Source organism: Papilio machaon, chromosome Z (assembly GCF_912999745.1).
Source record: "Papilio machaon chromosome Z, ilPapMach1.1, whole genome shotgun sequence".
Classification (NCBI taxonomy): Eukaryota; Metazoa; Arthropoda; class Insecta; order Lepidoptera; family Papilionidae; genus Papilio; species Papilio machaon.
Genome location: NC_060016.1, coordinates 680,597 through 707,044, shown reverse-complemented (window position 1 = coordinate 707,044; position 26,448 = coordinate 680,597). Strand labels below are relative to the sequence as shown.

Here is a 26,448-nt window from a genome sequence, read left to right as displayed (position 1 = left end):
ATATTTGAAATATTCTCTATACTTTTGTTTTTCTTATCCTTTCAAAACGAAAAGGGTAATTATTTATTTCGGGTATCTTTTATTGGCCTGTTTCTTTAACAGTTTCGATTTAAAGGTGTAAAGGCAAAGCAATAAGTGTGCTGTTCATAAGAAAATAAATATTATCTATATTTCTTGTCTAAGTTCGATTAAAATAAGATATGAAAATGTTACTACACAATCATTTATTTAATTGATATGGAAAATATAATATCTAACGAAAATTACAAAATTATCCAACAGTAGCTTTTTTTGATTAAATATATGGTAACTGAGCTGAACACTTGCAACACCAAAAGGAAAAGACAGTTGAGCTAATTACTTGCAACACTGAAAGTAAAAGACAACTGTGTGCAGGTGTCAACTGGTGTCAACTGTAAACTTAACCGTTCGTAAACGCCCTGCGCCCAACGCACTCTACGTAAACAAAATTATGAGAATAAACTAAAGTACACATTTTAATTTTCTGTTTGTTTGTGTCATTATATAATTAACTGTATAGAATGTCTGTGAGTGCCAGTGCCGAGAATTTATCTACAGATACCCAGGTAAGAATATAATAACATATTTAAGTTATGAGTAACAAGTTTATAAGATTTGCAACTGTTTAAAAGTTAATAAACATGTACGATATTTATCATAACCATGTTCACAGCTCATACTAGTATGATATAAGCGACGTAGCATGAGTCACCTTTGGGTCCTAATACGGAAGTAGCAACTTGTTTGCCTGTGTCTGAGTGCAGTTGTCACTACGTAGCGTACCTAAATTACGCGCCAACCTATTTACAAACTCTCGACTCCTTTATCTCTTGCGTCTTTATTATTAATTGAACCCTACATCTCGATGTTATCTTTATAATGAAGCCGTGTTTTGAACAGACGAAACAGTTATGCGTTCGAGACTTTAAACCTAACTTATTACTCGAAAAAAAAATACCACGCATATGGAAAAATCGGCTTTTTTTAAAGAGTTTTAGTGGTAAAGAGACTTTTTAGAGGGAAAAATGTTTTGCATTAATTAGTTTAAATGTTTATTATCATTATTTGTTATTATTTAAGTTTTAATTGGGGATATTAATATATAAGGACATTATTAATTATATTATATAATATATTGGTTCAATAAAGATATACACTAACATTACTAGGATATAGTTTTATTGAGAGGGTAGCTTTTTTAATAGATAAAAAGAGTGCTTATAGCTAGCAAGTACATAAACAAGAGATTTGTTCCTGCGGAAGAAGCTGGACATACATGCTAGAATTACATCTAAACCTCTGGGGTGCCAGGTGTCTGGTTTGCATATGTCCACCCATTTGACCACATTTTAAGGATCTCATAGAGATTTAACTCTTTTCCTTCAATGCTATTCCAGTAGCAGTCCTGTGATGCTATTCTTTAAAAATATTGTTATTACATGATGCTAATCATTTATGCATCACCGTGATGCACATTCACTATTATTGAAATGAAGGACTGTAGTTATGAAAGTCTGATTGAGTCTATTATTCTAAAATTTTAATAAATAATCATTAGTCTATGCTATAGAAATAAGTTCCGTATCATAGTTATCTGTGATTACACCGCTCTAATAATTGTATCGTGTTGTGGAATGGTCTGTCCTCGGCGGTATTTCCAAACCGCTACGACTTAGGGTCCTTCAAGAAGCGAGCATATCACCTTCTCAAAGGCCGGCAACGCATCTGCGATTCCTCTGGTATTGCAGATGTCCATGGGTGTCGATGAACACCTTGGTGTTCCCGCTGCTCGTTTGCCCCCTTCTCTTATAAAAAAAAAAAAAAAAATCAAAACATACTTGTCTTAGTTATTTTCGAAGAGAGTAAGTGGTCTGGTTTTTAGAGAGAGGAGGTTTTTCAAATCAAGACTTACAACAGTTACAGACTCACTGTAAGTATGCAGCATTTGTTTTAGGAATTTCTTTCAGTAGTTGTGTTAAATTATTACTAGGTACTTATAAAAAGACTTTGATTTAAAAATTACATAATCTGACAATCATTGCCGTCTGTTAAATAAAAGTTTACATCAATGCAGTAAGTGGCAGTTTTTAGTACAAGTGGTTTGCCAAGTCCATTTCTTTATACTCAAAACATATTGTATTTGCTATTTTAAAGTAACTAAATTAATTTAATAACAATATACTTTTTACATTCCATTTATGTAATAACTACTTGTGTTATTTAATACATAATGTTACATATGAGTTAGTATATTACATTCGTATGTATGATGTAACTTTATACTAGTTGTTTATTTGATTGGTATTACGTATCAGCTCTGTGTTTCTTTTTAATGTTACTCTCGTTTAATCTTAATTCTCACATTACCAGTCATAACTTTTACCAACAGTTAATCTTATTTTATTTTTTATGTTCCGAAAGTTTGTGTAAAGATTGGACTATTAGAGAAATGGAGTAAAAACCTGCCGTTGTACTAAATAAATTCACACATTTTTCTAGGATGATGAGGTAAAGATGACAATCACACATTTGTTTATCATGTCGATACTTTGTATTTGATTGAGATTGAATGTAGAGGTAGAGGTAGGTAGGTAGGTAGATGTAGAGGAGAGGCTCTAAAGGTAGAGGAAGACCAAATAAAGTATGGATAAGTTGTGTGAAAAAGGATAAGAAGGGGGTAAATTCAGATATGACAACTGAAAGAGATGTATGGAGGAGTAGTACATACTGTGCCGACCCTACATAGGGATAAGGACAGGTTGATGTCGATACTTTGTATTTATGAATTTATCCTAATTAAAAAAATTATACACAAAGAAGCAAATCATCTAAATATCTACATTTGCTCTAATTATTGGAGCTCCTGCCGCTTATTTGCCCCCTCCTTTTGAAAAAAAAAACAAAAGTAGAAGTTATGATTTGTTTCTATTTATGAAGGGAATGTGGACCTAGTTTATAATTAAACAATTAAAGCTACCAGGTTGATATTATTGGTTTGTGCAAAGATCATATTAAAAAGAAATCTGGTAAGAATTTAGTAAAACATCTTACTTCTTGTTCAACAAGTATATCTTTGAATTAATGGAAAGTTAAAATGCAAAGAAGCGAGGTTCAATAGTTACTGGCATTACTTAATCTATTGAATAAGTAAACATTTGAGTAAAGCTAAAATAATATTGCTGTGTGAACTTATCAGTATTTATTAATAAAGCGAGATTAAGTTGACCTTCAACATTATTAAAACTAAATCATTTTTAAAATATCAAGCAGTATCCATATTAAAGATGTTGGAAGTAACTGATGAGTGAAATTGTTTAAACTTTCATGAGACAATATTACAAATTAATTAATTATAATTCGACTATAAGATACTAATTCGGAGCTGTTGGGATCCTTCTTTAGGGCGAATGTATTTGCGATCGCGTGACGTCTAATCTCGCGTCTTGACAGATTTGTAACTTCGTTAACGTCAATGGATAGTGAATGAGTGATAATATGTGATAGGTGTAATAAGTTATACTACCTTTGAATGAGTATATGAAAAAATTAAAAAATATTCAATAAACGAAATCAGCTTATTTCTGACTTTATTTAGTTGACAAGCTACTTATATAGTCGTGCAGCTTAAATATTACTAATTAATGCTAACGTTTGTATGGATGGATAGATGTTTGTTTGAAGGTATCTCCGGAACGGCACAACATATCTTGATGACATTTGGCACAGATGTAGAACATAGTCTGGAAGAATACATAGGCTACTTATTACCTTTTTTTTAATTCCGCGCGAATGGAATCCCGGGCAACAGCTAGTCCTCTATACATCCAACTGTTAATAATATATAACGTTATTTTTTTAAGTATCGAGATACAAATAAATAAAGAATTATAAGTGCCTTATTAGTTGTGTGTTAATTAGATGCTTAGCAGAAAAATTAAAAGTATGAATTTATTTATGAAAAGATATTTTTATGTTGCCCCTTAGGCAAGTGTCAATTACCTGTACTAGATACTTCACCCACGTAGTAATGATAATACGTATAGTCATTTCCCAGCAATAAATTATACCGAAGCATCGAAAATAATTTATAATGAGTATAGCTCCTTACATTTAGATGAACCAATAAAGAAAACATCTTGAATAAAATATATATCTAATATTAATTTTTTCTTTATTTAGGTGTGTGTTATATCTTGAGTTAGGTTTTTAATTTATATGAGAAATTTTATATTTATATTAAACTAGCTTTTTCCCGCGACTCCGTCCGCGCGGAATAAAAAAAAATAGAAAACGGGGTAAAAATTATCCTATGTCCGTTTCCTGGTTCTAAGCTATAAGCTTCTTGAGTTATAAATAGTGTAACTAACACGACTTTCTTTTATATATATAGATCTTTAAATAAAATTGTACATGTTCAGGTATAACAACAGTGGAAACTCACGTTATTGTTAATTTAATTTCGTCCACATGCGACGAGGCTACGGCTTCTTATTCACGTCTTTCATTATACCAATTTTCAAGAAGCTTTCTCGTACAATGACATACGTACCTATATATAAGGATTTCTTCATGATTAAATTTCTAGGACCTACTTCATTTTCTTCATGTGTACGTTACTGTAAAGACTCGAACTACAGTTAAGAAGACATTATCGATGTTTCTGTAGTACATCGGACAGACGATTTCCTGATATTCTCATATGATAATGGAAGTTAAAATTACGTTGCGTTGCATTTAATGTACAGGGGAGGGATGTACAAGAAAATGTTCCCTTTGCCTATAAATGCTAGTCCTCGTTACCTCCACTTCTCCTTCCTATCCTTTTCGCATCTGAAATCGATACGTTGTTTTGACTATTCGGAACATCTTTACTTTGCAAACACGACGGAGTGTAACTTGAAATACGAGCATTGAAACAATATATGCAGCATCGTATTCAGATAAACTACAAATTGTGTTGTCTGTTAATTTGCTCCGGCGAGCATGTCATGAGTTGGCTGGCTAATTGGATTTGTGCTTTGTACTCTCTACTTTGTTGTGTCGCTAATGTTGTGAGGACTTCGCTACCACCATTTATACCCTTTTAATTATTTTTTTTTTAATTAAAATTGTAAATATAAATTGGTAATTTATTAATTTTCTTTGATTCGTTTTTATTATAAAGAGTGATATCTCTTATAAACTAATTAAAATACTACTGTAGCACTTTATGTACATTTTTATTTTTTTATCCGAATAGTCCATACTAGTTTGGGCGGATCTAGTATAAATGCGAAACTTTGAATCAACGGATCTTGATGAAATATGGCACAGATGTAGAACATAGTCTGCAAGAACACATAGGCTACTTACTAAGTTTTTTCTAATACCGCGGGGACGGAGTAGCAGGCGACTGCTAGTATTTTATAAATTAAGTATCAAGCACAAAGTACTTGTGCCATATTGATTACAAAATCTTATGAATCATTCATGCGTTTTATTGTCCGATTAATTTCACTTATCACATATTCACTAAAGTGGATCAAATCGTAATTGAATCTTGTCATCAGTTTGTACATTAATATCGTGCTCTTCACACGAACTTAAGTAAATTCCATTTAGTCCATTAACTTACCATATAAGATAATTTTGTTAAATAGACATTGATCTTTCTTCATTGCCCTTGGAGCTGATGCATAAGACATGCTCAGTATAGGTACCTACGTAGAATCCTTGAAATGGGAAGTGCATCTCAAATCTAATAACAGGGCGTAGTAATAAAGTTAGTGTTCTCACGTGAATGTAGGTCGTAGTGTACACTTCAGACCTTGCTTTTTCAATTACGCGCGCCCCACTTCCGGTGACGTGACCTAAAACTGATCGACATATGTCTTCACCAAAGTGGACATGTTAATGAAAAATATTCGACAAATTTCAGCAGACGGTCTTGTCGTCCCCTACACGGGGCAGTTTTGTTTTAACAAAACGTTCCATGAAATCAATTTACCGCCCGATCGCAGTGACGACTCACAAAAAGAGAATTGTTACGAACGTCACAGACAGAGGCTATTTTAATCGAAAATTGTAATGGTATTTCTTTTCCCAACTGTGGTTTTCAACAGTCGTTACAAATATTGTCATCCCTTTCATTCGCTTTGAAAACTGAGACGACAATATGTTTTGATACATTATTTTGTTTATAACATTTTAGAGTCACATTTTTCACGATTCAGATATTTTTTTTTTGATTTTTTGTTGACATATCAAAGTCAGAAAAAAAGAAATCAAACATAATATCACTAAGATGTTCATCATCTCCCCGGCCTATTCCCACTCACGTAGGGTCGGCACACAAGGTTTTATAAACCTTAAAGTTTTGCCTTTAGTTTTTACGGCCGGCCGCCTGCGTGTCGCCAACCCTACTTGGATAGGACACTATGTTATTAAATTAATTTGTTAGAAACACTATCTAAGGACACAATTCTCAGTTCAACGTTGACATATATCTTTCGGATCAGTAGTGGCAAGACTCAAACAAAGCCAAATAATAATTTATATCGAGTTAAAGGATGTCTCCACTTCTTCAATGTATCGCCGATCATCAATCTAGACTAGATTCGCGAGTACGACGTCCCCTACGGACACTGTCACTCACTGTGGGCGTTAAATTATTTGTTTGTTTTTATTTCATTCACGATGAATGCAATCACGAAATGAAAGAGTTTTTAAAGTGATGCGGATAATTATCAACAATTTTAGTTTTAAGCTTAGTTAATGGCAATAATTTTTTATAATATTACGCTAAACCTATATATACTACTAGCTGCCACCCGCGACACTGACCGCGCGGAATAAAAAAAAAACTAAATAAGTAGCCTACGTGTTCTTTCTGACCTTCAAACATCCATCCATCCATCTAAACTTTAAATATTAGTAAGATTATTACTCTTGATATTTGTACGTAATATATGAGCTGAGGAGGATAACAAAAAAAACCAGTCGCTTTATTACTTAAATTAAATCCTATAAAATATTGTCGAGTTCCAAATTAATAGCTTTATTGGGAATCGCTAATGGATTCGGACGCTTAATGCGTTCGTTCCGACAGAATATTTCGTTGACGTAAACAAGTATGAAATTTTGACAACGTTGAAACCAGGAGTTATATACGAGAGGGCGACATGACGGCTCAAAATTGATAATTTAATTAAATTTCCCCACCAACGAATCAACGAATTTCGGCTCAAAATTATACTGATCGAATATATATATATTTAAAGTATTCAAAAAAAAGATATGTCATGATTATATGCTAGGACATAGTGCTGGCCACTCAGATTCTTACGACCTTTTCCTAAACGTGTGGTATAAGATAAGGTAGAAGGGGTAAATCATAACATTTTAATAAAGTGATATTTTTATAATTTAAATATAGAACATCTTTTTTGCTATGCGAATTATTATAAAAGCATCATTTCAATTTTAAAAATCTATTTATTGGCTTAAAAGTTAAACTGAACGTCTGTAGCGGCAGTAGGTTCATTCATTCATTCATCATCAGCGATACGTTCCGCCTGAGGGTCTCAGAACCTACCCTAAGTCAGGGGTGACTAGGCCATAGTCAACGACACTGGCCCAGTGCGGGTTGGTTGATGAAACATTTTTAAAATCTTCTTTTTGGTATATTTTCGTTTTGACTTTTTGCTTTACATCTTGTACTTTTTTGATATAAAATATATCTTGTTCGCATTTTTATCTCTTGACTTTTTATATAAGTATCAGTTCGTGAACATTCAGTTGACTTCACTCATATATATGTGCAGGTTGCATTACGAAGTTTTCCTTTATCGTAAGAACGTCGGATAAATGTACATACTTAAAACGAAAATCGTAAAACTCATTTGTACATGCCGGGGTTCGAACCCAGGACCATCAGATTACAAGTCAAGTGCTTCACCCCTGAGCCACCGACGCTCTCTAGGCGTAGGCGGTAGAAGGTTACGAGCGTAACGTTATTTAGCAAATGATTAGATTTCATTATTAGATGATTTATTTTTTACTCGCTGAACCGCCGTGGTTTAAATAATCAAACTAATGTAATAATGCAAATAGTTTCATCGCAACGAAAGACAGATCATTTTATTTTTTATCTTTCTCTGGCGTCAATCAAAATTTGTTCAGTGACTACAAAGGCATGGGTATCAAATAAACCAACATCGATTTTTTTAATTTACAGGTATAGATAAATCACTAAATAACTTTATAATTGATAAATAGTTACACTGCCTTATTTCAAATATAAAACAAGTTAATTATTTTTGATAATAATTTTGGACTGGCCATAATTAAAGAAATATCGAGATGTTATAGAACGAATCATAGTTATTTGAACGTATTATTTTATTAGTATGTAGTTTATTATTTGAAATGGTTAACACGTATAGGCAGACGTGATGTTAGTATGTAAGGTGCATTTGTGTGAGTGGCGGGGCTGGTGCAGGCCGAATTGGAATTCACCCCAGTAGCTACGTTGCATTTGCGAGTGTCCGGACGCTCCGCTCTTTAGCTGCAAACGCGAATCGACCACATCTCTTAACCGGTAACTTTGATTTCTATTAGTTTCACAGCAAATTTTCAAAACACCATATTAATTAATTCACATGTCACAGTAGTTTTAATAAATGTCTGCATTGTTTTTACATGTAATTTTTTCTGTCGCACGTATTCTTGGAACAAAATTGAATGTATTTAATACGAGTTATTTTAAATTACGGGTCCAAATATTTAAAAAAAAATCCGTTTATTGTAATAATTAAATAATTAATATTGGGATTTTACTTTTTCGATTATCTGAAATATTTTACCGAGTTTTATATTTTATGGCTTTTTATTTCATTTAATTATACGGCAATGAAAAGTTTATTAAAAAAATACACCATAAACTATAATTTTTTTAAATAGTTTATATATTGTTATTTGTACGGCAAAGTTAGTGAAAGAAGAAAACTTTAATCGCTCGTAAGTATAACACAATTACTTTACAAAAATAATTAGTTCTAGTCTTACCTATCATGTTAACTCAACTTTTCATTATTTTAACTTTATAAGTACGCCGTAGAATATAAAATTATCTAGTTTCTATTTAAAATGTTGTCAATTTTATATAATAATTTATTTATTTATATTTCTTGTAATCATTGTAAATAAGTTCGAATATTATACTAGGATATGGTTAATAAAAATAGTCGAATAACCCGATTCAAACCCGCGACTACCAGATCGGTAATCCGTACCCTTAGCCAATGGGCTATTAGCGCTACAAGGTGCTGTAACACGTATGTTACATCGAATTTTTGCGATCTGTTTTTTGATGAGTTTGAATAAAAATTTCGTCCTCAATATTCCGCCGCGCCGGTACAATCTACTTCCAATTAAAAACGGTGCTTTGAAAAATCCTCAAAGTCAAAAATCATTAAAACGACGTGGCTTTTATCGACACTAATTTGAAAAGGCTATGCTTGGAGTATAATTAAATGGAGGAATATTTTAATTAGGTTTTAAGAAGAAAACAATTCAATCCCGTGACTCGCAGTAATTTTTTGCTAGATAATTAAATTATTTCAGTTATTCGATAAAAATAAATATTTTAATTTGGGCCCGTAATAAAAAATATTCTCCTATTAATGAAATGTTTGTGATGTCTGACAATTGAATCAATGTTTTAGTAAAAGGTAGGCATATAATACAATATATGTGTGCTTTATTATTTGTAATAAATGTTTTATTTTTCAATAAATTTGTAATTTTGGTGTGCAGTAATTACTTTACGGTGAATTTAAAGCGATATTATAATTATCATCTAAATAAACTGTGTAAAGTCGTATTTCTACGATATTTTCCATAGTTCGCAGGCAACGATTTTATTAAAGCCGTTCTGGAAATGTGCTCAATGCTACGGTTGCTTAGGATGAAAGTTCCATTCAATATAAGTTGTAATGGAGTTGTGATCCTTGCTGCAACAGTTGTGAACATGGTAATGTGTTTATGTATTAATATTGAATATGTTTGAAGTTTCCTACTGTGTATTAATCTGTCGCAGAATCAGATTCGTTAAGTCGCTAAGGAAGCAACTAAATTTATATTTCCTTTACTAAATCTACACTAGTGGGTGGTCATCCTAGTGTAGACTTACAGCTTACCGATTTACTTAACTTTTCTGAGTGGGTCAGTAAATTCAGGTAAAAACTAGTGTTATTTCAGAAATTAAATGGTATATAATTAATAGTTTAAACTTTTATCACTCTTTTTAGTCGTTATCAATATGTATAATTGCAGAGTTGCGATGGAGGTTCAATGTGTCTGGAGTTGGCACTGGAAGGGGAGAGACTTTGCAAGGCGGGAGACTGCCGCGCAGGCGTCGCTTTCTTCCAGGCTGCCATCCGAGCGGGCACGGACGACCTGCGTACCCTAAGCGCTATATACAGCCAACTCGGCAATGCCTATTTTTACTTAGGCGATTATAACAAAGCGATGCAGTTTCACAAACACGATCTTACTTTAGCTAGGTAATTATAATTAACGGAAACTAAATGTGTGTTTCCACTGTCGAAATACATATACAGAAACATATAGCCATCCCGGTTTTTCTCTTTGTAAATAGGGACAAAAAGTAATATATTTTTGGAAATGAAAACTTTCGTTTAAGGACTCTTTTTACTAAGAATTTGTGAAAGATTTATATATAAATATTTTTTATAATGATGTTTTTATTTTTGTAACTTCTTGTTACTTGTTATCGTAGAGTATACCTCTTCATTTAATTTTCTTAGAAGCACCTTTCCTTTGCTTTTAATAAACCTCTTCGTCCTTCGGGAATCGTTTCACATTTCATCAGAAAATGAAGTCAACAACGTATTTATTGGAAATGTTTTTCAAGTGCTACGAATAATATAACAAAATAATACATGAATAAATTGGTATAAATGTGTATAGATCGTTAAATTTATTGAATATTTTGTAAATAATTAAATCTCATAATTACTTTATAGCCGTTGATTATCTCACATTAATTAATTCAATTCAATTAAATATTAATGTATAATAAATTATTATAATAATAATCCATTGTGCATAGAACTTTGAAAATACTCATTTATGAAGGTTATTAGAATTTTTGAAGCATCTCATGAACTAATGTCCTATGACTAGAGTAGCACAATTCCTCTCTAGCTATCGATCTACGCTCAACTTTAGATACCAATTAGTTATTTAAACTTTAACGAAATCTAATTCGATGGCAAACATTTATATTGACAATCCATGTAAAAAAAAGAAGACCAGTGTTCTCTGCCAGCTATCATTTGAATAGCTATAACTTACCTTGAATAGTAGACAAAGGCAAGAATTGTAGTATTTCGAAAGCCTTTATGAAATGTTTAGATATGAAAGTGTGTTTTAGAAGTCTATTTTCTAATTTAATTCTGGACTTTTTCACAGTAAGATGCGCTCTAAAATTGTTTTTTATTCGGCCTTTTTGAATTTTTATCTGTTTTTAGAGTGCCCGTTGTTATTTATTATACTGTTAAAAGATACATTTTACCGTCGTTTTCGTTGGCGCTCTTCAACTTACTAAGATTGTTTTAGTTCCTTGCATACCAAATATAACATCAAAATTTTTATATTTAGGAATATTCTCATATAATTATGATAAATCTACGTGTTCTACTACTTATGAAATTTTCATTTACAGAACGATAAATGACAAACTAGGTGAAGCGAAAGCGTCAGGTAATTTAGGCAATACTTTGAAAGTTATGGGAAAATTTCCTGAGGCGATACAATGTTGTAAGCGTCATTTAGAAATATCCCGGTCTTTGGGTGACAAGCTTAGTGAGGGGCGGGCTCTTTATAATTTGGGTAACGTGTACCACGCTCAAGGTAAACATCTTGGCCGCGTCGGACAGAATGATCCAGGACACTTCCCGCAGGAGGTACGGGAATGCCTCATGCAAGCAGTCACATACTACGAGTAAGTACTTATTTGATTTATTTTTACGATACATTTTTTAACTTACAAGATCTTCAATATGAACTAGTGTTATATAAAAATAATTAAAATAGATTACTCTTAGAGCAACAAAGAAAATTTTCATTTTAGGCACATGAAGTATTATTCATTTCAATTAAAATTGAGTTAATTAAAGTATTCGCCTTGTTAACGTAAAATTGTAAAATGTTTTTCCATCATTTCCAAGTAAAATTTATAAATTTGAAATCTGCCTTTGAGTTGTTTGAGCTGAAATTGATTAAAATTTACACAGTTCCCCCGAACATGTTTTATGATGTATGTTCAAAGTAAATTCGGCGAATTCTGTTTTTAATATTTTCGTGGTAAACTTTTTAATATAGTGCTGTTAAAAATATGATATTTATACTTTCGGTAATAAAGTAAAACATACATATATTGTTTTAATTAATTTAGCTTATTGTATTTTAGGTGAATAGTAATTTGATATTGCTTTTCGTGATGTCGCAGTCATATTTCAGTGGTAAATTGTCTCTGCATAAACAAATTTAGAGCTGATCCATTACTGCTACAAATAGAATGCTGCTATTTCCATAATCACTTAATATTCAAATTCAATCAGACAAAAGCCGTGGTGATCAATTATCTTAAAAGGTTTATAAATAACCGTGACCAAAAGGTTGATAAATTCCAAGAATAAAAAAATATAACCAAGATTAATGAAATAAAAAAAAGGTTTTAGAATATCTGTATATCTGAGAATATTTGGTTGTACAGATTTACTGTACTACCAAATATTTCACTATTGAATAAGTTTACTATCAAAAATTCGGTCGTGAATAATTGTTTGAAGTTAAAAGTAACAGTTGACATCTCTTCTCGGAAACGTTTCATTGAGACACAAACGGAAATTGAATACCATTATACTTGATTTCCGAAGCGTCGCATAATTCAAATAATAAAAATGTTCAGCTCTTCTTGAGTCACTGGGTTTCATTCTTGAGTTATTGAATTTCTTACTTCATAAAGGAAATGTAAAACCATTCTCATATTATTATTTTTTTCTAGAGTGCTCTTAGAGTAACGTAAACTAAGTTAATGCGATGAAATATTATACACTAGCTTTTGCCCGCAACTCCGTCTGCGCGTAATTTTTTACGCGAATATTTTGTAGAGCCTTATATAATTTTTGTTGCAGAGAAAATCTCGATCTAATGCGTAGTTTAGGAGATAGACAAGCGATGGGTCGCGCTTGCGGAAATCTCGGCAACACGTGTTATTTACTGGGCGATTTCACTCGCGCCATCCGATACCACACAGAGAGGCTAACTATAGCGAGAGAAGTCGGCGACAAGGCGGCTGAGCGCCGGGCTAACAGCAACCTGGGCAATTCACACATATTCCTGGGACAATTCGAGAATGCAGCGGAGCATTATAAGTAAGTGTAATTTTAATTTAATTACGTAGAAAACAAAACGAAGACTGAAATTACTGTAACCTCGGCTCTTGAATTGGCACATCAGGCGTAAGAATACTCTTATTCGAAACGTGCCAAATGTTTATCATACATACACCCGAAAATTGCTTTCACGTATATTTGTTATTCCTTATTATGTTAATTGAATTATAGTTTAATCGTCACACTCTAACCTTTGATATTATATAAGATGATTTTATATAAGAATATTTATTGTGCGCTGAAATTATATTTTAAAAAAGAATTTCCTATCGTATGATAAAAATATTATCATAGTTTTGTTGATATTACGAACAGTAATATTTTCTAATTCATCCAGACTCAGTATCAGGCAGTTTAATCCTTACGTTTGATGAATTTTATTTCGTACTTTGCTACTGCGATAATTTTAATTTAACAATGCTTTCGTGTGTACTTTAACTCAATGCAATTTTTTTAAAATATTGTCCTTATTTTGTACTGCTTCTTGCGACCACGTGTGTATTCATAGATATATGCAACTAGCTAAAAAGTTGCAGTGTAGCCTTCTTTTGAAGAAAGGAGGAGGGGATGCATGGCAAAAATTATAATTTCTTCTACCATTCATCTTCTTCTCCGAAAAATCCCTTTGTTTCTCCTCTGAAATGAACGGGATGACGAGGACTAAATTGATGCCTCCAGCAACTCATTAGTCAGCACACAAAATCCCTAATACATGTGTATCTTCTGTGAAGTCTTAGCATTTTGCCGGCAGATCCTGCAGGCAACAGATTTTGTTACCTGGCTATAACACCGTACAATTATGTTTCATTAAATTAATTACTGATTAATGTATGTTAATTTAACTGCGAAATTTATTGAAATTGTATTTTATGCAATATTTCTTATATCATATTGCCAGCGATAAGAAATGACCTATGTACTTTAAGTCTAATTTATGTTAGATATGAGCAAACGGAACCGTTGGTTTCTAAGACCAAAATCTTTGCATAAAAAATATCGTCATCCCTGTTATTATATTTGACAAAGCAGATGACAATATGTTTTAAACGGGGAAATTGGTCTCAGAAACCTACGGTAAATGATTAAATATGTGAGTGGCCACTGCTACACATTTACGAGTACAAACAACAAAATTATAATTTAGAAAAAAAGAAGGAAAGTGAGAAGAAGTAGATTGACCTTTTATTGCTTCGCAAACGTTTTTGTGCATCACAAATTACTTTCAAATTTATGCTGTGTGTCTTTCTGAACTTTGTCCAATTTTTCATACTCGACGCTCGTTACGACATAATTGTTAAAATGACTCTATTTAGCTCTACAGCATGAGTAATTGTTGTACAGTATAGTTAGGAAAACTTGGCGTTAGCTTGCTAATTGATATTTATTGATGTAAAATTGTTATTTGATATGGTTGACAAGGTACCATTATACAGAGCACTCGACAAACTACTAAAACTTTTAGAAGTCTTTGCCTTTTGATGGCAAAGTATAATTGATTTTCGATATTTTCCTTCAGGTGGATTTTGAATACAAAACATTCATAATTTACAATTTTAAAATGTTTTTTTCTTAGGTACTTTTTATTAAGTATCAACTGTTCGTAAATCAGAAATTAAATAATTATTTAAATAAATTAGTAAAAAGCTTTAAGAAGACTCACGAAGCTTTTACGATTTGGTTTTAGAACAGAATTTTTTCACTATCTGATAGCGTTCGTAGAAACAGTTATACACATACAAGATACCTTTATCAGCCAGAGTTCATCCAATCGATTGCCAGAATGCCATACAGACAAACATATATCTTATTTGTTATATAATTTTCGAACAAATGACGTTGAGAACAGAATTAATAAATTTAAATAACTCTACCTATGGCCTAAACTAAACCAGTAATAGATTCTTAGTAAAGTGTACAAAAAAATTGCACAATATTCGGGATACTCGCTTTGCTTGTTCTGATAATAGGAATTTTATACTGCCAAGTGACAAAACATTTTTTATACATATTTCTATTTATTTGAATTTGTTTTTATTGATTTTTGCGAATTAAAAATAAATCTTTGTTGAATAAAATAAGTTTTGTCATGTTCTATTTTCGCTACGCGTTGTTTACTACAGAATGCTGGCGCATCATATTACAGAAGTTATCGTTTGGTTCTAACACAAGTATAGATTCGTATTGGGCTGTCTTGGTAAGGTATTGGATGTAAACTAATTTTGTATCTAAAAGCTATTGTCAACCACTTATTCGTACACATACAAAGACAAAGGGTGTGAAGGGGGCGCACGCGCAAAAGAAAAGGCATTGCAGCGAATGTGTGACCAAGCTTGGGCTCAAATCATTTCCAATGTGAAGCGCTGGCATAAATTTTGTGACACAGGTCATGATAGATAAGTAAAATACAATGTCAATTGTAAATCAATCCATATTCTTCTACTTATGTAGGTACATGTGTTTATTCCTTCAGAAATATAATAACTAGCCTCTGCTTTGTGATTTTTTAGCTTAGTGTAATATGCTTTAATTTATTTACATTGTTCAACAGGCGTACCTTGGCTTTGGCCGAGGAGCTCGGTGATGCTGCTGTGGAGGCACAGGCTTGTTACTCATTGGGCAATACTTACACATTGCTACGCGAGTACCGAATAGCAGAAGGTTACCATGCTCGCCATCTTGCCGCTGCTAGAAAACTACAAGACAGAGTGGGCGAAGGCAGGGCTTGTTGGTCCTTGGGCAATGCCCACGCCGCACTTGGGAATCACGAAAAAGCTTTGTATTACGCTAAGGAACATTATAATATATCCAAAGAGGTTTGTAATAAGGGTTTATCGGTTTGGCTAAATCATTCAAACTAACATTATCACGTTACTATGCTATCATTGGTTTCGGGAAGAAATGCCACTAACATTACAGGTATGTACTACTTTAAATTTGCTAATGTCAACTAATGCGTGTGTTTTCAGAACAGTACTCGTTTTAAAATAATATTCACGCGTTGGAAAATCGGGTCATCACAAAATTAATAGATTGAAATAATTTTAACGGTATATAAATGTTTTAAGATTTAGGCGTGCATGGAATTGCTTGCTGCTTTTGTGCTTTTCGTGTATCACTGTTTCCATTCACCACAAATGCAAGACGAAAATCAATCATTAAGAAAACAAGTTGTGTTACAGGGAATTTTCACTGCCAAAACAACTAAAACATATTTTCCTCTGTTGCTTTTAGTTAGAGCTAGAGGGACGATAATATGTTTTTGTACCCGTATTTAGGCAATGGAATCACGATTAAATCTCGCATTTGTAATTTAATTAGATTTATCTTTTTGCAATTTTCGTATTTTAAATGAGATTATCGTCATTGATAAAAATATCAAGCTTTTTACTTTATATTATAAATTGTTTTTGATAGACTTAATAATTATATTGGTTATCAGGGTTTTTAAGCTAATGGACCCTTTGATGTTGATGGCGAACTCCGGGAGCGATATCAGCGAGTCGATTATAGATCTATAAATATGAGTCATTAAGTAGCCTGGTTTATACAGGACATTTTATTAAAATAATTTTTATCAAAATCGGACCACCAGGGGCGGAGTTTCGCGGTAACACACATAAGAAAAAATACAGTCGAATTGATAACCTCCTTCTTTTTGAAGTCGGCTAAAAATGCTTAGAACCGCCCAAAAAATCTGGAAATCTGTTTTAAGTAAACTAACGCCAATTAATTGCAATACTTTATAATTTATACTAGCTTCTGCTGGCGACTTCGTTCGCGCGAAATAAAAAATACTGAGTAGTCTATGTGTTCTTCCAGACTATGTTCTATATCTATGACAAATTTCAGCGAGATCTGTTGAACCGTTGTGGAGATACCTTCAAAAAAACATCCATACATACATCCAAACATTTATATTCATATTAGCAATATTGAGATATTAAAATTGTGATTAAGCCTCTTTTACATTTGGCCCAATGAAATTTAGTTACTACACATTTTAAAATGCTCAGATGAAACAATCTAGTCGACCTTGTGAATATTTTGATATGTTTTACTTAAAAAAATAGGCAATAATATTTTTTTACATTATACTAGAAAATCTTAAGTACATTTATTAATTTAAGAAACTTAAGTTTCTATTAATTATCTATTTAATGAGAGCATTGAGATCTGTTCAACTGCGATTTCCTATAAAATAGCTGTTTGCACAGAAATTTGCTATTAATGAGATTTCGAAGTGCTTTAAATATTTTTGATAATTGACCTCATTTAGTTTACTACGAGTATTTAGGTTACGCCATTTCAATGCACTTTGCATTCATTTCATACCTTCTGTTGGTTTATTTGTGAGCAATGGGATTTCCAATTTGTATACCGCGAAATTGCTTCTATTTACGTCATATTTATCAATTTGGAAAACGATTCCAGCAAAATGGAGCTTTCTAAATAACAAAAGACATTGTTGATTTAAAAGAAAAAACAGTCTAAATTGAAATGGACGACGTCTAGAAACATGAATTTTTAATGCGTTGCCTCGAGTTGAAGCACTATTCGTGATCGCGGCCTATTTTTTTTGTTGTTTTAACCGAAAAATACAGCAATAAATTGTAAGTTGCAATCATTTTAATGATTGATAATATCGTTGTACGAATAAATTCTATTTTTGTTTGACTTTTTATTTGATCGGTAGATTTGACAGAACTTAGACTATTTCTCATCTCACAAACGAGTAACATTAACAAAATAATTTATGAGAAAGGGAACAGTGAGTTTAAATTTAAATTAAATGCGGGACTGATAAACGCTCTGCCTATAATGTCAGGGGGAACAAGCGGCAAAGAAAAACTAATTCTATATTATATACCACGTACTGTTTAAGAATGTTTTCTAAATTTATTCCAATATTCTTCCGTATAATAACTATATATAATCTTACTAATTTGTGAAATGTGAAAGTTAAGATTGATGGATGGATGTTAGTTAGAAAGGATTACCGGAACGAGTGATAAAATTTGGCTCAGATGTAAAACATAGTCTAGAAAAACACATACTTGTTAAGTTTTTTTTAACTCCGCGCCGCGAGTCGCGGGCGACAGCTAGTGCATTCATAATTTATAAATATTTTCCTTTAGCCGGGGTAATTTCAACCATTTCAGAATTCATCGTCTGACGTAGAATAAGTAAATCGTTTGAGTACATTATAGGCAGTTGAGGTGTACATATTAAATTGCTCCAACATTTCATGCACTGCTACTATCTTTATGCAAACTACGGATAGTTGACATTTTAGAAAATTGCCAAGACTATTGAGTTAAGGGAACTTTAACTTTTTACGTTAATATTTTGACGAGATAATGACAACAGTTTGCTTTGATTTGTGACGGTTGTTTTAAAGCCGTTCACTTCACTTTCTGGATCGCCCTCTGGAAGACGTGTTCAGTCTAGAAATTATATTTGGGGATCGGGTTAATGGTTATTGTAAGTTTAAAGTTGAATTTACATTTTATTTGAGTATCATTTTCAACTATACAAAGCAACTTTCGACAAAGTATCAACAATTTACTTTGTCTTCAGTGAAAGGCGGATTTTCCGACTTCGATATAACTCCGCACCAGATAGATTTTTAAAAATGTTTCCAATCATGTAATGCAAATAATATTTTAAATAAGAAGACATTAAAAGTGAGACTAAATTTAGACAAGAAGCCATTGTTCTGTGTTTGAAATTAACCAGAATCTTTGGTAACTAAAGGAAAAACATGTCTGTTAATAACGATCTGATACAATTTTATTATGCGAAACTCTGCAATGGTAATTTATTTTCTGTCCATAGTTGGGTGATATTCTGGGAATGGCCACCGCACAGATGAACGTTGGTGATCTGAAGAAGGTGCTGGGCATGCCCGAAGAGAGCCCGGAGACGGAGAAGGGGGGCGAAGTGGCTGCAGCCGCAGGAGCTGTTGCTACCGCTGCGCCGGCTCCTGCTACGCCGAAGGAGTCACAAGGCAAGATGGGCATCTTCAACGCTCTGCGCGTGCGACGTCAGAGCATGGAGCAACTGGCATTGATCCAGGTGACTATCATATCATTTATAAATACCCCTGGTATCTCTAATCAATTTTTTTTTTACTTTCAAAACTCCATTGTGTTTATTTTGTTGATTTTAGTAAAGTTTTTTTTATAACTTTACCCTTGTGTTTTCGTATTTTTTACATGCTTTGTCTATAATTTAAGCACTTTTATTAATTTTTTTTGCAGTTTTTTTTGTTTTTTTTTTCTGTTTTATATTAATTAATCCTTATCCCCTAGGAATATACTAGTTAAAACTCACTTATATTTTATAGTCGTAAAATACAAACGTGGTACAGATATGAGATTATATCGTAGTGGTATGATAACTCCATTGTCCTGTGTTAGGAAGTTAGTGACAGTATTTCTTGGGGGATACAAAGTCAAAGTTAATATCAAAATTTAGCTGACTCCTGATACAAAGAAAAATGATGAAGAAAAAGGGGATGAGGGGTCCAGGAAGTCTAAGGTAGCGCAGGCAGGTTCTGAGGATAATCCTTCGGAGTCGTTCTTCGAGATGGTGAGCCGGTGCCAGTCGCAGCGCATGGACGGGCAGCGAGCTGCGCTGAACCAGAGGGTCAAGAAGTTAATGCGGTCGGCCAGCAGCGGTGACAAGAACTTAAGGTAAGCTTAAGTAGACTTCGCATACCCACTAAAGCTCAGTCAATGACTGAAATATATAAGCCGTTACATTGCATGTTTTTTCCCAAGTTCGCTACATAATAACAACATTATTTCAACGTCTATGCAGATCCAGTTACCTATACCTAGGTGGTTTAATAATGAATGAATATAAGATCGGCAATAGCTGGTTTCGTGCTGCTCATTCATTCGCTCGTTAAATACATCTTAGTAAGTTTAATCTTTCAATACATTAATTCGTGCTAGTTATATTTATGCAAGTAACACTATATACTTGTTAAAATATTTTATTTATAAAAAATTCAAAGTGTGCTATTTCTATGATCCCATTACATGTAAATACAAACCGTCAAATAGAGATTTTAGTATTTTATAGTTGTGCGTAATTATTTAGCACTTCCTTTCGATTAAAATAATTTTTATCAAAATCGGACCACCAGGGGCGGTTAATCGCGGTAACACAAATAAAAAAAAAAATACAGTCGAATTGATAACCTCCTTCTTTTTGAAGTCGGTCGGCTAAAAATATAGTTATTTAAAAATAAAAAATAAAGTTAAAACAACTATAATATTCAAATTATAATGAGCCATTGTTAACCTTGATACAGTCTGAGAACAAGTGGGTTTGCGTCAATATTACCATAGTTTTCCAATACAGCACTCACACAAAGACAATATGGTCATCCCTCTCAAACCCCTTAAATAAACTGAGATAGCAAAATATTTTATACAAGTTATTCGACAGTGGGAACTCGGGATTATCGGTTATAAGGTGCGCGTGACTGGTGCGATATCGCTATCGTGACGTAGACGTCAACACTCGAGATTTATATTCGAGCACAGAAAGGTTTCCAACTACACAACTCACGACACTGTGTTTCAACTGAAAACTGAAAACAACTGTATTCTCTACCAAAAAACAACCTCGCTTCGATCACTTTGAAAAATACACAAATTAATATAAACTATGTTACTTGCTTGTGTTTTGAGTTTGAGTTACTCTGTGCCGAATAAAAAAAATATTTTCTGCCTTAAATTAATTTATCAAGAACTCAAATAAAAGTCGTAGTAACTGAGAATTTATATCGGAATAATTTAATTGGCAAACTCTAATAAGCTGGAAATTTCCTATAACCGGGCATGCAGCAAATATTTGAACAAAATTAATAACTTTGAAGCAATTTTATTGATGGGATATCTGATGAGTCTCTCAGTGTATATTCAATGTTCAACAAGTTATTACGTTTGCTAATTGTACAAAGCTTTGAGTGCTGCGCTGCAGGGAAATTAATTTTCATGTTACAAACAGATATTGGGAATCGGAATATTCGACTTCGTACATTGCATGTTACTAGTTGATTGAATGGTTTGATTGACAGAATTTGGCTTAATAATTTATGGTTCAATACTCGTACATCTTGCCAATATTAGGTAATATACAAAAGCAATTTTATATCTTATTACGATGTTTAATTAACTTGATAATTATGGTGAGGAAATAAAAATTGAAGATTTAATTAATTGAAACGAGAGTTGATTTTTGGTTTTGTATGAAATTTTTAAATATTAAAAGTTAAACTTTTAGTTTATATAAGAAATTAAACATCACATTACGTACTTTGTCAATGAATGTGTGCAACGCAGTGCTTTAAATCTATCTATATATATAAAAGAAAGTTGTGTTAGTTACACCATTTATAACTCAAGAACGGCTGAATCGATTTGACTGAAAATTGGTGGGCAGGTAGCTTAGAACCAGGAATAGGACATAGGATAATTTTTACCCCGTTTTCTTTTCTTTTTTTTTTATTCCGCGCGGACGGAGTCGCGGGTAAAAGCTAGTATTATATAAAAGAAAGTTGTGTTAGTTACACCATTTATAACTCAAGAACGGCTGAATCGATTTGACTGAAAATTGGTGGGCAGGTAGCTTAGAACCAGGAAAAGGACATAGGATAATTTTTACCCCGTTTTCTATTTTTTACTCCGCGCGGACGGAGTCGCGGGTAAAAGCTAGTAAAATATAAAAGAAAGTTGTGTTAGTTACACCATTTATAACTCAAGAACGGCTGAATCGATTTGACTGAAAATTGGTGGGCAGGTAGCTTAGAACCAGGAAAAGGACATAGGATAATTTTTACCCCGTTTTCTATTTTTTACTCCGCGCGGACGGAGTCGCGGGTAAAAGCTAGTAAATTATAAAACGTATTTAATCGATACTTGAACCTATATCTTTGTACACGTTTAAAGTCCTCGTCGCGACCATTTGAACGTTATTAATTCATGAAGTTTGAAACGGTTTTCACCAATGAAGTCGCTCTGCACATGTTGAGGTTTTGTGCTACGCTAAAATATTACCAAAATTGTGTTTGTAAAAAAAATTAGAAATTTTAACGTAAAGTGCACTTTGCCTATAGTTAAGAATATAGATTGGTTTAGTTAGGCATATTATTTCCTATAAATAATTTTATTTCATGGAATATTTCAGTGCTCTAAAATTTTCAATTTCATAAACGTGTTAATTTTTTTTTCACGTTTGTAACGTACATCTGTTGTGGACAAGCCTTTGTGTCAAAGCGTACACGGTGTCGACGCGTTGTTCCGTATCAAAATCCTTTGCTGTTTTGAAGCAGCGCCGATCAAAAGCACTCATTGTTTAGTTCACAGTGTTACAGTGCGAACAGATATGAGATCTCTGCAGGACCAAGAAATACCGTCTGTATATTTAATTTATTATAGGTTTTTTTTACAAGTAATTTTTACATGCGTATTTTTTTTTTAATATTTAGGAAATAAAAAAGTGTTAACAATGTATCGTTGAATAACCATAGATAATCATGTAGAATATTTTATTTATTTCCGAATTCGCTTAGCATTCAAATAAATATAAAAATATAGTTCGCCCGATATATGTTATCTATCTTATAATATACAAGTCATGAATCTATTTCTATTATCGTCAATTTTATTCATAAAGATGTATATTGCTGATGTATTCGTCAAAATGTTTTTGTTATTTAAAAAACATACAGACGAATTGAGAACCTCAATTCGAATTCGGTTAAAAATGTTAAAAGTGCGTAGGGATCGAAAACTTAGCCTATACGAGAGCTCACGACCAAAACCATGTCTCATCGTTTTACGTCCAAAACTGTATAATACCGTTAGAGTAGATGAATCTGAACCCGGCTAAGTGGGCAGTACCGGCTAGAAACGTGGCAGTTTTATGGGGGGGGGGGGGGCATTTCTGCTACGTTAAAAAAATAGGCAAACGGTTTTATCACAATATGTCTGATAATAAAAATGTACATAGGTTTCGTCATTTTATTACGAAATAATTTGTTTTCAGACATTTTGCGCGTCACATGTGGCCGAAGCGCATTTTCAAAAATGTCAAAAAATTTACCCGACCTGTCTCATAGCAGCTTGGTTCATTTTTTTAAATCTTTTGTATGGCTGCCAGCCTTATGAAAAAATCTTTTTCAGACATTTTAAATGTCACCAAAAAGTCCAAAAACGAAGAGAACGTTTGTGAGTCGGGCGGTAACGTGCGGTGCTTGCTACGTCCCTATCCCTGGCTAGCTACAGCGCAAGCGTCCATCAGCTGTTCTGACTATAGCAACGGTTTCAACGACGCTCACTTTTCAATAAACACTATTTTTCAAACGTTATCCCAATGTCCTTTTGTCCAATTTATGAAATATGTCCTTTAATTTTAGTTCGATGGTTTCTAGTGAGCTCTTTATCTAAGAATTAGTGAGTTGCAGCTTATTCATTTGTATAACAGATGTAAATACGCCACAATACGATTTTTTAATAATTTCTGACTCGAAATGTTGTCTGATTAATGAAGTACGACACTAAATTTTTCTGATATAATTTTTTTCTGCATCCAGGCAACTTTTATCATGATGTAGAACAATTTTCAGGCAGAATGCTACGGAACATATCGGTAAAATATGTGTGTATGTATGTATACACTAAGAAGAAGAGTTGCCACATAGTGCGTTAAAACATCGGGTGGCATGGGAGTGACGCATAATATTTTACGGCATCATAAATGCTCATAACAAATTGCGTCGTACCGCAAGTGTGGCATCTTTAAGGCTATTTCAGATGTAAACTTTAGATACTAAATATTACAAAATGTATCTCCACAGCCCCGACGAGGAGTTGTTCGCGTTGATAACGGACATGCAGTCGGAGAGAATGGACTCCCAGCGTGCGGAGCTTCGCCCCTTGCCGAAGACCCCGCCCAAGGAGAACAAGGGCGCCTCGCTGCCGGGCCTGCGCCCCCAGCAGACCACCAGCACGAAGCCCGAGGACGATTTCCTCGAAATGATCGCTCGCTTCCAGGTAAAAACTAAACTTGATTATTAACAAAGAAGAGAAATCACTGAAGAGAAAGAAAATGAACAGAAATCACTTGCCATCGACTAAACAAGGCAAATGTTATTTGTATCTTTTTATAAATAATCTAGACCTAACATTCAAAAGGTACAAACAAATAGGAAAATAAAAAGGAAAATTTGTGACGCTGCAAAAAAAAAACAGCTTGGTGAATTAAAAACAATGTAACTATGACTATTATTCCTTGATGTGTTTTCGCACAAACACGACTTCTAATAGCCTTTTTGTTGTAGGGCTCTCGTCTCGAGGACCAGAGAACTGAGCTGCCGCGCCGCCAGCCGGACCCAGAGCCGGAGCAGCAAGCCGCGGCCGAGCCGAAGCCCGAGGTAAAGCCAGAGGCAAAGCCCGAGGCCGTTCCGGAGGCAACGGCCGACGCGAAGTCCGAAAAAGCCAAGACTGTCCCTGATGAGGACTTTTTCTCCTTGATCATACGCGCACAATCTGGTCGTATGGAGGACCAGCGTGCTTCGGTAAATCAAATAAATATGTTTGTACATTTGTACTAACACTAATTTATTCATAAATTTATTACTAACAAATGTACTAACCTATTTTTTATATTTCATCTATATTTATATGGTGATGTTCTAAAGTTTTTTTGACGCGCTAACCTAGGAATTTAGTAATCGGATTTGAAAAATTGTGTACGCATTATCAAGGTATGTTGTAGTTTAATTAACATTAACTAGTCTTGACGAATAGAAAGAATAAAAAATATCGCAAAGCGAGGTACAGCTAGTCTTACTTACTTAACATTGTTTATATTTAAAATATGTACAACTAATTGCGTTTAATATTTTGTTTGTTACAAGCTTTGTACTGCTGAAAGCAAATTGCGAACATATTTTCTGTATGAAGTTATATATGTTAATTTTTTACTTCTCTATTAGAAAGTTGCGAATTTTTTTTACAAGTACGAAGCATTACTTCTTGACTTATTCTGCCATGGTACTAAAATATATTGTTAACATCCGCAAGTGTAGATACGTTGCCTACCTTTAATATGAACAGAGGAGAGGAAGCACAGATATTTCTCCTTATGCGTCTCTTCCGTCAAATCCATGCTTCCAATCCCTTCCTTATAAGAAAAGGGTTGGAAAGGAAAGAGGTTTTAAATTAGGCCTCCACATGAAGTACTTCCTTTTGAGATGTATCTTTTGTGATGCCATGGCATAGTTTTTGTACAAGTGATGAAGGCAGTGCTAAAACTATTCTAATCATGTTATTTTCAGTTTTAAATCAAATTCATATATAACGTATTAAAGAAAACATATATAATCTTACTTATACTATTTCAATATAACAAATAACTGTCTACAAAGTTTTTAAGTACTTGAGAATTTCCAACTTTGCCTTACTTTCTGAAGTCTGAAAGTTTGCGAATATTTTTAAAACTTACATCTTAAGCTTATATGTTTATCAAAAACTTACTGTGTGATTTCTTTTTAAAAACTAACAACAAAGTATTATTTATAATTTGTTATACTATTTCAGATACCGGTGAACAACCGTACCAAGGGCGATTCCGGTTCGAAGAAGTAAACAGTAATGTTTACTACCCGCAGAGCCTTGCTACAAGCTTCATAGAGTTAGATAAACCAAGTAGGGTTCTTGCACAAGCCAGGCTCAATGCGGGAACATCCTGTAGTACCCCGCTTTAATGCTATCCTTGGATATAAAATTATCAACATCTGATGCCAAAAATGGAAATGTTTATTTCGCAATACATAAGCGAACGAAATAAGAACTAATCGTTCGATAAACATCAAGTTGTAGCGAAGTAATATAAAAAATTACTCAATGTAACTGTAAGTTTTCACTGACTAACATCTGTATAAAAC

The 26,448-nt window shown here is 33.3% G+C and overlaps 1 protein-coding gene across 3 annotated transcripts; it reads left to right on the top strand.

Annotated features, from left to right (window-relative positions):
* Positions 1-374: 374 nt before the first annotated feature.
* Positions 375-26,448, top strand: LOC106715936 (G-protein-signaling modulator 2). Of its 3 annotated transcripts, none has more exons than XM_014509336.2 (10): positions 375-587; positions 10,336-10,565; positions 11,750-12,028; positions 13,224-13,463; positions 16,033-16,297; positions 19,320-19,559; positions 20,073-20,179; positions 24,358-24,553; positions 24,841-25,077; positions 26,102-26,448. In XM_014509336.2, exons 1-10 carry the CDS (start codon positions 543-545, stop codon positions 26,147-26,149), a joined length of 1,887 nt encoding a protein of 628 aa, XP_014364822.2. In that variant the 5' UTR covers positions 375-542; the 3' UTR covers positions 26,150-26,448. The 3 variants fall into 3 exon arrangements, with proteins under 3 accessions (XP_014364822.2, XP_014364823.2, XP_014364821.2); XM_014509337.2 differs by having other exon boundaries at positions 19,962-20,179; positions 24,841-24,933; XM_014509335.2 differs by having other exon boundaries at positions 19,962-20,179.